General features: G+C 40.1%; 2 protein-coding genes across 3 annotated transcripts in view; both read left to right on the top strand.

The window, feature by feature from the left end:
* The window catches only part of LOC311254365 (zinc finger protein 385A-like), a 32,879-nt gene extending 28,403 nt beyond the window's left edge, over window positions 1-4,476 (top strand). For both annotated transcript variants that reach the window (XM_084348090.1, XM_084348091.1), the window contains exons 5-8: window positions 168-488; window positions 1,929-2,116; window positions 2,216-2,302; window positions 2,448-4,476. In XM_084348090.1, coding sequence (XP_084204216.1) covers window positions 168-488; window positions 1,929-2,116; window positions 2,216-2,302; window positions 2,448-2,675 — 824 coding nt within the window. In that variant the 3' untranslated portion in view covers window positions 2,676-4,476. The remainder of the gene's footprint in view (window positions 1-167; window positions 489-1,928; window positions 2,117-2,215; window positions 2,303-2,447) is intronic.
* Window positions 4,477-5,737: 1,261 nt separating this feature from the next.
* Window positions 5,738-7,905, top strand: LOC311254367 (G-protein coupled receptor 84-like). Its single transcript, XM_084348093.1, has one exon. The coding sequence runs from the start codon at window positions 6,239-6,241 to the stop codon at window positions 7,469-7,471; it is 1,233 nt and encodes a 410-aa protein (XP_084204219.1). The 5' UTR covers window positions 5,738-6,238; the 3' UTR covers window positions 7,472-7,905.
* The last annotated feature ends 4,221 nt before the right edge of the window (window positions 7,906-12,126 follow it).

Here is a 12,126-nt window from a genome sequence, read left to right as displayed (position 1 = left end):
TGTATGTTCGACCTCAAAGAGGCAGTTTTAAGCACAGAACTAGTACAGGAAATGCAGCATCATTATTCTCACATTTTTACACCACGATCATCAGGGTTGAGGGGTTAATTGTATGGTTGACTTTCCAGCAATGACTCACTAACCTGAAAACTTTGTGCTGTTTACAGATGACATCCAATCCTGTCCCAACTCCAACAAGTCACCTTTGACCCCTAGCCAACTTCCAACACCCACCCTGAGCTCAGCAGATGCAGAGTGTCCTCTCTTGCCTTCTGTCAGCACACATTTGCCATCCTCTCCCTCCCCTTCTGCGGCCCTCAGCATCCTCCCTGTGGATCCAGCAGCAGCTGCTCTTCCTGACACCCCATCCCCAGCACCTAGCCCTTCTTCAGGAGAGTCAGAGGAAGAGAAAGCCAAGAAGCTTCTCTACTGCTCTCTGTGCAAAGTAGCTGTTAATTCCCTGTCACAACTGGAGGCACATAACAAAGGTAACTTCAACACAGCTTTATCAGAGTGCACAGATACCCATGCACACGCTAGAGAAATAAGCTCAACAAACATCAGCATTGAGCATTATGCACTCTTAGAAGCAACTTCAGACACCCTGAGGCATTTGGAAAAGACCCATTAGGAGAAATTCTGCATTTGAGGTTTGAAAACTAAAGCAGGTGTGTCACACCTGCCACTTAGTGGTAAGGTTAAAAACTACATGGTTTGACTGGGTGTAGATGATTAAAACCTAACCTCATCAGCTATGTTAAATACTGTTGCACTCAGTTAATGTAATAACAGTAAAACTCCCATCACATCCTGATATGTTTCACAATAGTACAGTAGGATTTAGGCAGATACAGGGGGCATGGCAGAAACTGTGATGATATTCATTTGATTTGATTAATTTCATTATGTTTTGTTCATCATTTGTGTTGAGTCACATGAAACTAACAAATGTAGCATTTTTGTTACCTTAGATCGAGACTTTATATCTACAGAGGGAGCGGCTCCTCCGCCATGAAGTGTTGCATCACCGTGTTTCTACAGCAGCCCAGAATGGACAAAACCACATAAAAAAAAATTAGAAAAGATTATTTAAGAATTAAGAATTATTTTCAATTAGGGCTGGGCAATATATTTTATATATATCGTTGTAGTGATATGACACTCAGTGATGTTGCTAGGTACACGTCCTGCCGTAAATCCGAAAGGACAACATGCCTTATTTCAGTAATTAGGGATCTCTAACCTCTAACCTCTGCCTCAACTCTTAACTGCCTTGTGCATGCTGATGGAGCAGGTCAAAGTCATGTGATCTGGACTTTAGTTGACATGTGAGTGGAGTAATACTGACAAATGCAAATAATGTTAATACTCATGGCCACACTCTAACAATTACAAGGCAGCAATGTTGCTCTGATGCATTAAAATCCAAAAGGATGCAGTGAAATCACAATCCATGCATGCAGGGAACACACACATATTAAGTCCTTTTCAAAACACTGAGGGATATATATTAGGTATCGCGATATGGCCTAAAAATATTGTTATATTAATTTAATATCACCCAGTCCTATTTTCAATAAAGGTTATGTTAAAGGAAGTCCGTAAATGTCCACTGCAGCGGACACATGCATCAACAATGTCGAAACAACTGCACCTTTTCAGTGGCCACCATAGGAGAGGGTAAGTTGAGGGGTGTTCAGTTGGTTGGAGCCTCACCACTACATACCACTAAATCCTACACACTGGACTTTTAAAGACTCCTCGTCCATGTTGGCCTGAAAGCTAAGGTTCAAGGTTCATCCTTGATCTTGGAAACAAAAAAAAGCAGTCGAGCAAATAATCTCACTGTAAAGTAAATTCAGGCCTTAGTATAGTCCATATACCCCCAGTTACCTCCGTAGATTACCTTTTCCTTTTTTTGTTTCCAGGTACCAAACACAAAACCATTCTGGAGGCTCGGAGTGGACTGGGACCCATTAAAGCATACCCGCGACTGGGTCCTAAACCCAGTCCAGAGCAAGGAGGGGAGCTGTCCTCTGACCCCAACACTCAGGAACGCACCTTCCACTGTGAGATCTGCAACGTCAGAGTCAACTCAGAGCTGCAACTTAAACAGGTGAGAAACCCACACAAAGATCCCAAGACCCCCAAAGAAGTTGTTTCCAAGCAATCCCAATATCCAATCCAATCTGTCCTTCCTCATTTCATGTTTCAGCATATATCTAGCCGGAGACATCGCGATGGAGTCGCAGGGAAACCTAATCCTCTTCTCAGTCGGCACAAGAAGCGCACAGACTTTATGGTAGAGACTCTTTTTGTTCTCACACTCATAATTCTTAACTCTTCCTCATAGAAAAATCAACATTTCAGGTTTCAACACTCTTCATTGCATTCATACTTAAAGTTGTGTCACAATTAGTCACTACTGTTTCTCGACCTTCTTAAAGGAACTTCCTAAAACTCTGGGGGCCGGACTTTTACCAAGTCCTCTGGCTGTTGCTGCAGCAATGGCAGCTGCAGCCTCCTCCAATCAGCTGGCACTACGTCCTCCTTGCCCGACCTCCCACCATCATCCCCATCACCACCTCCTACAGGGAACACCTCTCAGCCTGCTGAGGCCCGCTCCTGGTCCCATCCGCACCACGCACGGACCGATCCTGTTCACCCCTTACTGATAGCGAGAGAGAGAGAGAGAGTACAGGTCAGGAAGAAGCACACTGTGAAGTGGATGTCTGCAACCTTGTGCCGTCAAGAGCCAAATCAGCTGGTGTGGCTCCAGCTGGTGTTTCAATGTGATAAAAACAGTGAGCAAAATAAAAATGACTCTTCATGGTGCACACTGTGGTTGTAGACCACTACTGTTACATTGACAGGGAGAACCAGAGACAAATCTCAGACATTTCAGAGAGAACGTATGTTTCAATCCTTCCTAGTTTCCCTTCATCACTCAACTATCTGCCGATCAGTAAGCAGACTCTGAGGACAGTTTGAAGAGGAACTTATGAACAAGAATTTATCAAGCATCCTTCTTTGAGCGTCCTCCTATCTGCAACTGACTATGTATCGTCGTCTAACATATGATCCACTGTATTTGACTCAAACCCTACCTCTTTTACAGTATGTTTTAAATGTTCACCTCTGCAAGGATTCATTACATATCCAAAGCATTAATGTTATCAACAACATGCCTGCTGGGTTAGATTTAGTAGTTGCCTCTAATGTTAGCTGGTATCATGCTGTAGCTGTCACAGTATAGCAGATTGTACCACTGTAAAGTTCTGTTTTAGTGGCCTATAAAGACAAAAAGGTACCAAGAATTGTTGAACTGTTTCTGCAGTTACTGGCAAACATTTCTCTGTACTGTATGTCTACACTTTCACAGCTGGCCTATATGGTCGACATTTACCTCTGCGGGACAGAAACAGGAAGTCAAAGAGGAACAGGAAAATAGTTGAAACTCTATCTTAAAGTCACTCACGCGAACATCAACCACATTTGTGGTTTGGCAAAGATGGAGATGTTATGAAGAAGTAATTATTACTGGTGCACTATGCAGCTATCAGTGTTTATTCCTCAGTCTGTGTAAATGCAGTAAGTTTGGAGTAAAGTTTAAAAAAGAATAAGAGGGAATACTCATGCTGACATAGTTTCTTTAGTGACGATCATGCATTTCCTTTAATGGCCACTAACAACAAACATGCACCAAAAAGTCCCACAAAGCACATTAAGTAAAGTCAGTGGTGAACAGTCTAACTGAAGTAAATGGCTTAAATACATTTAAAGTGACCATCTCTCATTTTGCTCATCTGCACCTCACTGTGCAAAACTGAAAGGTTTCAGTGTCTTAATGGAAAAGTTTCAACACTGTGAGCGCAGCAGGACAATGGTTGATTTATGACTTTGATAGCAGGTATTTGCAATACATGCACATTTAATTACACAGACCACATTTTCACCATACGTGGAGTGTGGAAAAGATTTGGATAGAAGACACCAGCATTATGTTATAGAAGGAAGAGAAAAGGACCACACACACACAGATGAGTAGTTGTATGCAAAAACTAACACAGCATTTTTGGTAGTATCATAGGCCTGTAGTGGGATAAAAACATTTAGTTTGTCTGCTCTGCCTCGTGTGCTCCATGACCCTGAACTATCCATGATGGCTTGTGAAACATTAGAGGGAAGCTTTAGGAAATGGAAACTGTAGCAATACTTTAAGCACTCCTGCTAAACTTTCTTGTTAACTGCAATAAAAAGAAAATGTCTACAAATGTATGAAATGTTATTTAGGAGAAGTGTGTTGAAACTGTAAATGTAGATTATTAAAAAAATGAGAAAAAGTTCATGTTGGGGCTTCCTAATTGTTAAATTAAAACAAAATTATATATAAAATCATTAAACTGACTTTATGGTTGTAAGCAATGTTGATTGGTGATTTTTATTTTCTTTTTCTTTTTCAAATGTAATGAGATATGACAACAATAAATTATAAATGTAACTGGTTGTACGAGTAGTTTAGTAATGTGATGATGTGAAAACAAGGTGTGCGAAATGTGAGGAATGTTTAAAATATTTAAGATCACTATGTGTTTTGACATACAGAACAATAAGTAATAAGTTACTAAACACATAACATACACTAAAGTATACGTGCATTTTCAAACTACTCATGATCAGAAGCTGATTAAAGTCTTACAGGTTGGTGCGCTGAGCAAACAAGCATTAAGACATGGAAATGAAAACTGCAGTGTCTGTATAGGCAACTTAGAAAAAAGAGGATGCCCATGAAAATTACACGGTAACAGGAAGCCTGGCTATTGGCAAACAAAGATTACAGCAGATAAGGACATATGCTACAGATCAACGACTGGTGGAAGTCATCAAATAGAAGGTGAGAAATTTAACACTGTACATTTTTGTTAGTTTGAACACTTTTGTTGGCCAAAGTCATTACATTCAAACTGACAAGAGGATGAAGAGCTGGATGCTGGTCTGCCATCGTTTGGGTTTTGAACTGTCAGCTTAAACAAGCAAAGACATCGCTGTGGCCTGTTAGGACATGATGTGGGTATTCTAGACTAAACTACAGTATGAATCAATTTGTAAAATCTGATGTAATCAAAATTGTGAGCAGCATTATGCTAATGGTAACATCTGGCTGAGAGACAACAGATAAGGCTGAAGTCTTTACTTCATTTAATTTTTTTTACTGGACAAGTGGACCAGTTTGGTGATGATGATGAAGCTGATGTTGTTCCAAGTTTCAACTCATTTATATGTTTTTTCGTTGACAATGAAAGGTACAGACGAATCAGGTGATTGATCTCTGTGTTCTGCCATCTAATAGAGTCTGCCATTTCTGCAGTGGCAAGTTGTAGTGACTCAATATCTGCTGCTGCCCGCTGACAGTAACAGCAGCATGAGTAGTTAGACTGATGATGTTAGACTGTTGTCAATACTCCAGTTACTGATGAAGTTAATGTATATGGATGGTGATCTTAACATTAATACGATTTTATATATTAGTCATTAGTTACAACATTAGCAAAAATAGATAATGGAGAAATACAGAAACGACCATCCCCCACATTTCAAGGAAAGAAGAACTGTGTAATATAGTAACGTTAATGTACGAGCTATCTACCATATTTAAACAAGAGCTGCATCTCATCATTAGAGACCAGTTACGTTAGTAAAAAACAAAAAATATGAATGAATGTTTTTTCCGGCAGGTATTCAAGTTTATTTCATTGATCACCTGGTGATGAGCAACACAATGCCAACTACAGGTACTCATGTAGGGCCAAAATACTATAGTGATAACATTATTTAATCATAAGCGTCATCTAAGTCGTAATGGCTTGTATATTAAGCATTCATTTCTTTTCTCCACTACTTTTGAAGCAGCTGAGAACTGCACAGGTTCTTTCTGATTTTATAGACATCATGGCCAAAACTAAATGCACATAGAAGGTGAATTTAAAGGATGAATATGTTTCACTTCATTCAAACATGCAGGTAATGTGAAATTGTTAATGCCGAACAAAATAAACTGAACTGATATATCATAGTGAGATGCCACTGCAGTGATTGCGACTTTTTTGATTCTGGTACATAATGACGTTTTGCTATAATTTAGGGAAACTGGATATCTGTAAAATGATCTCTTATGTTGTTTCCTTCAGTGTGGTTTGTTGTAGTTTGTTGACCAATTTGCTTCCTGTTAGTCGACAGAATGATGAACCACACCAACCAAACAGAGGACGACCTCTTCTCCTGCAACATTCCTTCAGTCGTCAGCTACCGCTACTTTGCTGTGCTGTGGGGATGTGCTGTGACCATCATAGGTACACCAGGCAACCTGATGACCATTCTAGCCTTCGTCATAGATCCTCATCTGAGGACACGCTTCAATGTGCTCATTGTCAACCTGGCTCTAGCTGATCTCCTGTACTGCACCATAGTGCAGCCCATCTTAGTTGACTCTTATCTACACCTCAGATGGCGCACTGGTCAGCTGTGCTGCAGAATCTTCGGCCTGCTCCTCTTCCTCTCCAACTCTGTCTCCGTTATCACCCTCTGCCTGATAGCAGGCAGCAGATATCTTATGGTAGCAAAGAGGGCTGTGTTTGACCGTGTCTCTTCTGACCTTGGTCTTTCATTACTCATCATGTTAGCGTGGGCACTAGGCCTGTCCAGCATTGGCCCACTATGGCATGGTTACGTGTTTGACCCAATGTTGTGTGTTTGCAGCATCCACCGGAAGACGTACTATCCCTACCCTTACATCCTGCTCTTTTTCTACTTTTTTGTCGGTCTGGGATGTGTTGGTACATTCTACCTCCTCATCTACAGACGTGTCCGGATTGCATCACAAGCTCTACTCCGCTATAGGTTCAGCCGCCGGTCCTCCAGGAAGAAACCAGGATTTCCAACAAAAGACACCAATGACAGTGGAGTGGAGAGCAGTATGGCCAACACATGTAGCTGTGAGATGAGCAGCCAGCCAGAACTAGCCCCAACTACAGATGAGATCAATTGTGAAAAGTCCTCTCAGTCTACTCACAGCTCTACCATGACCGAATCAGCAACCAAGTCTCCCCCTGATATCATCACAACACCACCTTCACCCACACCTGCTCCCACAATTGCAGCCTCCTCGTCCGACTGCACAGCCTCAGGAGATGATAAGGAAATTAAGCATGTGACACGCATGTGTTTAGCTGTTTTCCTGTGTTTTGTGGTCTGCTTTGTCCCCTACTGGTTAATCAACATAGTTGACCAATGTAACCGTGCCCCACGGGTGCTGCACATGTTCTGCCTAAACCTCACCTGGCTCAACAGCTGCATCAACCCTGTGCTCTATGCTGTCATGAACAGACAGTTTCGACAGGCCTACCACGTGCTGCTCACCAGAGCTGCTGCACCGTTTACCTGCCTCTGGAACTTAAAGAGACAGTTCTGCTAAAATCAAAAGTGCTTATTTTTCCACTTATCCACCAAGATTATATCATTGTGAGTTCCCAATTTTTGAAGTTACGGGCTGTAGAGATGTCACTCTTCTCACAAACTAGATACAGTAGCACTTTGCTTGTGGCACTCAAAGCACCAGAAAAATCATTTGGGAAAACTCAGAAATCATTATCTGGTTACTCAAGATAATTTGCAGACCTTGCTGTGGGCAGTTTCATGTAGAAACTATTTTCTTTCAGGATCACAGTGCAGAGGGAAAGTTGCATCTACTAATGGATGAAAAGCTAGCTAACGGAACAGCTCAGCAGAGGAGGACATTATTAATGTTTACATCAGCGCTTTCACAGCAAGCACACAAGTTTAGTGCATCAACTCAAGTCTCTCGTCCATCAGCAGATGCACTTTTCTTTCTTCGTGGTTATATGATTCCTGGGTGTAGTGTAGTAGAAAGAAATAGTTCCTACATGAAACTGCTCACAACAAGATCTTTAAAATATGCTGACTAACCGAGTCTGATTTCTGAAGAGACATTGCTGTTGAGTTTTCAAATGTTTTTTTTGTTTTTTTGGCAAGTGCCATCTAGTTCTGTTATATTCGACTGGAGACAGACATCTCTATGTCTGATATCTCCAAAACTCTTCAAATCACACCAAAACAATTTAGATGGATAAACAGCCCAACAGGTACATGGAAAAATTAAACTGGTCTTTCTGCTCATATAGTCCCCATATAATATTTTGATGTAATAATGTAGTCCAACTTGCCATCCTCTCCCTCCTCCTCCACGGCCCTCAGCACCCCCCTGTGGATCCAGCAGCAGCTGCTCTTCCTGACACCCCGTCCCCAGCACCAAGTTCAGGAGAGTCAGAGGGAGAGAAAGCCAAGAAGCTTCTCTACTGCTCTCTGTGCAAAGTAGCTGTTAATTCCCTGTCACAACTGGAGGCATATAAAAAAGGTAACTTCAACACAGCTTTGTCAGAGTGCACAGAAACTCATGCACACGCTAGAGAGAAAAGAGCACAACAAACAACAGCATTAAGCATTATGCACTCTTAGAAGCAACTTCAGACACCCTGAGGCATGAGGAAAAGGCCCATTAGGAGAAATTCTGCATTTGAAGTTTGAAAACTAAAGCAGGTGCATTAGTGCCACTTAGTGGTAAGGTTAAAAACTACATGGTTTGACTGGGTGTAGATGATTAAAACCTAACCTCATCAGCTATGTTAAATACTGTTGCACTCAGTTAATGTAATAACAGTAATACTCCCATCACATCCTGATATGTTTCCAGTCCAGTAGGATTTAGGCAGATACAGGGGCATCTGGCTGAAACTTTCTGGGCAATAAAATAATATAACAACTATGTTTTCATTTGTGTAGAATCACCAGAAACAAACAAATGTAGCGTTTTTGTCACCTTAGATTGAGCCTTTTATATCTACAGAGGGAGCGGCTCCTCTTCCACGAAGTCCACCATGTTGCACTAACAAGTGCCTGCAGTAGCCCACAAGGGACAAAACCAAACAATGGTATTCTGAAAATATTTCTTTGCTTTATAGGGAAGAAAATAAAAATCAAAAACAAAAAAGTACGTCTATTACTACTATTACTCATAAAATGATAATGAAGTAAATTAGAAAACAATTAGGAAAGTAAAATAAGTTACTAAAGTCATGTACAGACATACTGTATATACTGTACATACATATACACAGACTATCTATATAGATGCATATACATGCCATCTGTGCATACCTGCAAGTTAACTATTTAATGCATGCACTGAAACTATATACTTCTTTATGTCTCTTTTTACTTCTTAAACAAATGAAAAATCATGACAACAGCTTTGTTTCAATAAATGTTATTCTAAAGGAGGTACGTAAATGACCACTGCATCGGACACATGCATCAATGGTGTAAAAACTGATCCAAGAATAACTTTTAAATCCCTCCTCTGCAGCCTCTCCACTACACGCCAATAAATCCTACAGACTGGACTGGTCATCCATGTTAACTGCAATAAAATGAAAATGTCCACAAATGTATGAAATGTTATGTTGGAGAAGTGTGTTGAAACTGTAAATGTAGATTATCAACAAAAAAAAAAGAGAAAAAGTTCATGTTGGGGCTTCCTAATTGTAAAATTAAAACAAAATTATATATAAAATCATTAAACTGACTTTATGGTTGTAAGCAATGTTGATTGGTGATTTTTATTTTCTTTCTTTTTCAAATGTAATGAGATATGACAACAATAAATTATAAATGTAACTGGTTGTACGAGTAGTTTAGTAATGTGATGATGTGAAAACAAAGTGTGCGAAATGTGAGGAATGTTTAAAATATTTAAAATCACTATGTGTTTTGACAAATAGAACAATAAGTAATAAGTTACTAAACACATAACATACACTAAAGTATACGTGCATTTTCAAACTACTCATGATCAGAAGCTGATTAAGGTCTTACAGGTTGGTGCGCTGAGCAAACAAGCATTAAGACATGAAAATGAAAACTGCAGTGTCTGTAGAGGCAACTTAGAAAAAAGTGGATGCCCATGAAAATTACACGGTAACAGGAAGCCTGGCTATTGGCAAACAAAGATTACAGCAGATAAGGACATATGCTACAGATCAACGACTGGTGGAAGTCATCAAATAGAAGGTGAGAAATTTAACACTGTACATTTTTGTTAGTTTGAACACTTTTGTTGGCCAAAGTCATTACATTCAAAATGACAGAGGATGAAGAGCTGGATGCTGGTCTGCCATCGTTTGGGTTTTGAACTGTCAGTTAAAACAAGCAAAGACATCACTGTGGCCTGTTAGGACATGATGTGGGTATTCTAGACTTAACTATGAATCAATTTGTAAAATCTGATGTAATCGAAATTGTGAGCAGCATTATGCTAATGGTAACATCTGGCTGAGAGACAACAGATAAGGCTGAAGTCTTTACTTCATTTAATTTTTTTACTGGACAAGTGGACCAGTTTGGTGATGATGATGAAGCTGACGTTGTTCCAAGTTCCTACCCATTTATATGTTGTTTCATTGACAAAGAAAGGCATAGACGAATCAGGCGATTGATTTGTGTGTTTTGTTCTAGCAATAATATCAATTAATCCATTAAAATCATAATATTTCTGATGAACTTCTGGCTAACATCTTAGTCCTGTACAGTACATGCCCAGGGAATGAATACAGTCTCCGATATGGGGCACTGTTAATGAAGTAATTGCTTGTGTTTTTCACATTTATATTTCTTCCAAATTTAAAGTTTTCCACTACTTTTGAAGCAGCTGACAACTGCACAGGTTCTTTTTGATTTCATAGACACCATGGTCAAAACTGTTGATGAAGGTTCTAAGTCATCAAGGTCATGGTTAATCTAGGTGCTGTATCGAAGGCCACTGGACTTGATCTCTTGTACTGCGTCATACTGCATGGTCAAAACTAAATGCACATAGAAAGTAAATGTAAAAGCCGAAGATTTTTCACTTCATTCAAACATGCAGCTATTGGAAAATTGTTAATGCTGACCAAAATAAACTCAACTGAAATATTGTAGTGAGATGCCACTGCAGTATTAGTGACTTTTTTGATTCTGGTATATAATGACGTTTTGCTATAATTTAGGAAACTTCGATATCTGTAAAATAATCTCTTGTGTTGTTTCCTTCAGTGTGGTTTGTTGACCAATTTGATTCCTGTTAGTTGACAGAATGATGACGAACCACAACAACCAGAGGACGACCTCTCCTGCTACAGTCCTTCAGTTGTTGGCTACCACTACTTTGCTGTGCTGTGCGGATGTGCTGTGACCATCATAGGTAGAGTGGGGAACCTGATGACCATTCTAGCCTTCGTCATAGATCCTCATCTGAGGACACGCTTCAATGTGCTCATCGTAAATCTGGCTCTAGCTGATCTCCTGTACTGCACCATACTGCAGCCCAGCTTAGTTGACTCCTATCTACACCTCAGATGGCGCACTGGTCAGCTGTGCTGCAGAATATTCAGCCTGCTCGTCTTCCTCTTCAACTGTGTCTCCATTATCACCCTCTGCCTAATAGCAGGGGGCAGATATCTCATGGTAGCAAAGAGGGCTGTGTTTGACCGTGTCTTTTCTGACCTTGGTGTTTCTTTGCTCATCATGTCAGCATGGACAATACAATAACTACTAAACACATAACATACACTAAAATATACGTGCATTTTCAAACTACTCATGATCAGAAGCTGATTAAAGTCTTACAGGTTGGTGCGCTGAGCAAACAAGCATTAAGACATGGAAATGAAAACTGCAGTGTCTGTAGAGGCAACTTAGAAAAAGGAAGTTGTTCATTAAATTACACGGTAACAGGAAGCCTGGCTATTAGCAAACAAAGATTACAGCAGATAAGGACATATGCTACAGATAAACAACTGGTGGAAGTCATCAACTTAAAGGTGAGAAATTTTACACTGGATATTTTTGTTTGTTTGAACACTTTTGTTGACCAAAGTCATTACATTCAAAATGACAGAGGATGAAGAGCTGGATGTCGGTCTGCCATCGTTTGGGTTTTGGACTGTCATCTAAAACAAGCAAAGACATCACTGTGGCCTGTTAGGACATGATGTGGGTATTCTAGACTAAACTTGA

Source organism: Pagrus pagrus (assembly GCF_965226575.1).
Source record: "Pagrus pagrus genome assembly, chromosome: 3".
Lineage (NCBI taxonomy): Eukaryota > Metazoa > Chordata > Actinopteri > Spariformes > Sparidae > Pagrus > Pagrus pagrus.
Note: the sequence above shows the minus strand (reverse complement) of the source record. Positions and strands in the feature narration are given on the sequence as shown.

Coding starts and splice junctions, on each gene's coding strand:
- LOC311254367 (XM_084348093.1), top strand. CDS start 6,239: ATGATGAACCACACCAACCAAACAGAGGACGACCTCTTCTCCTGCAAC.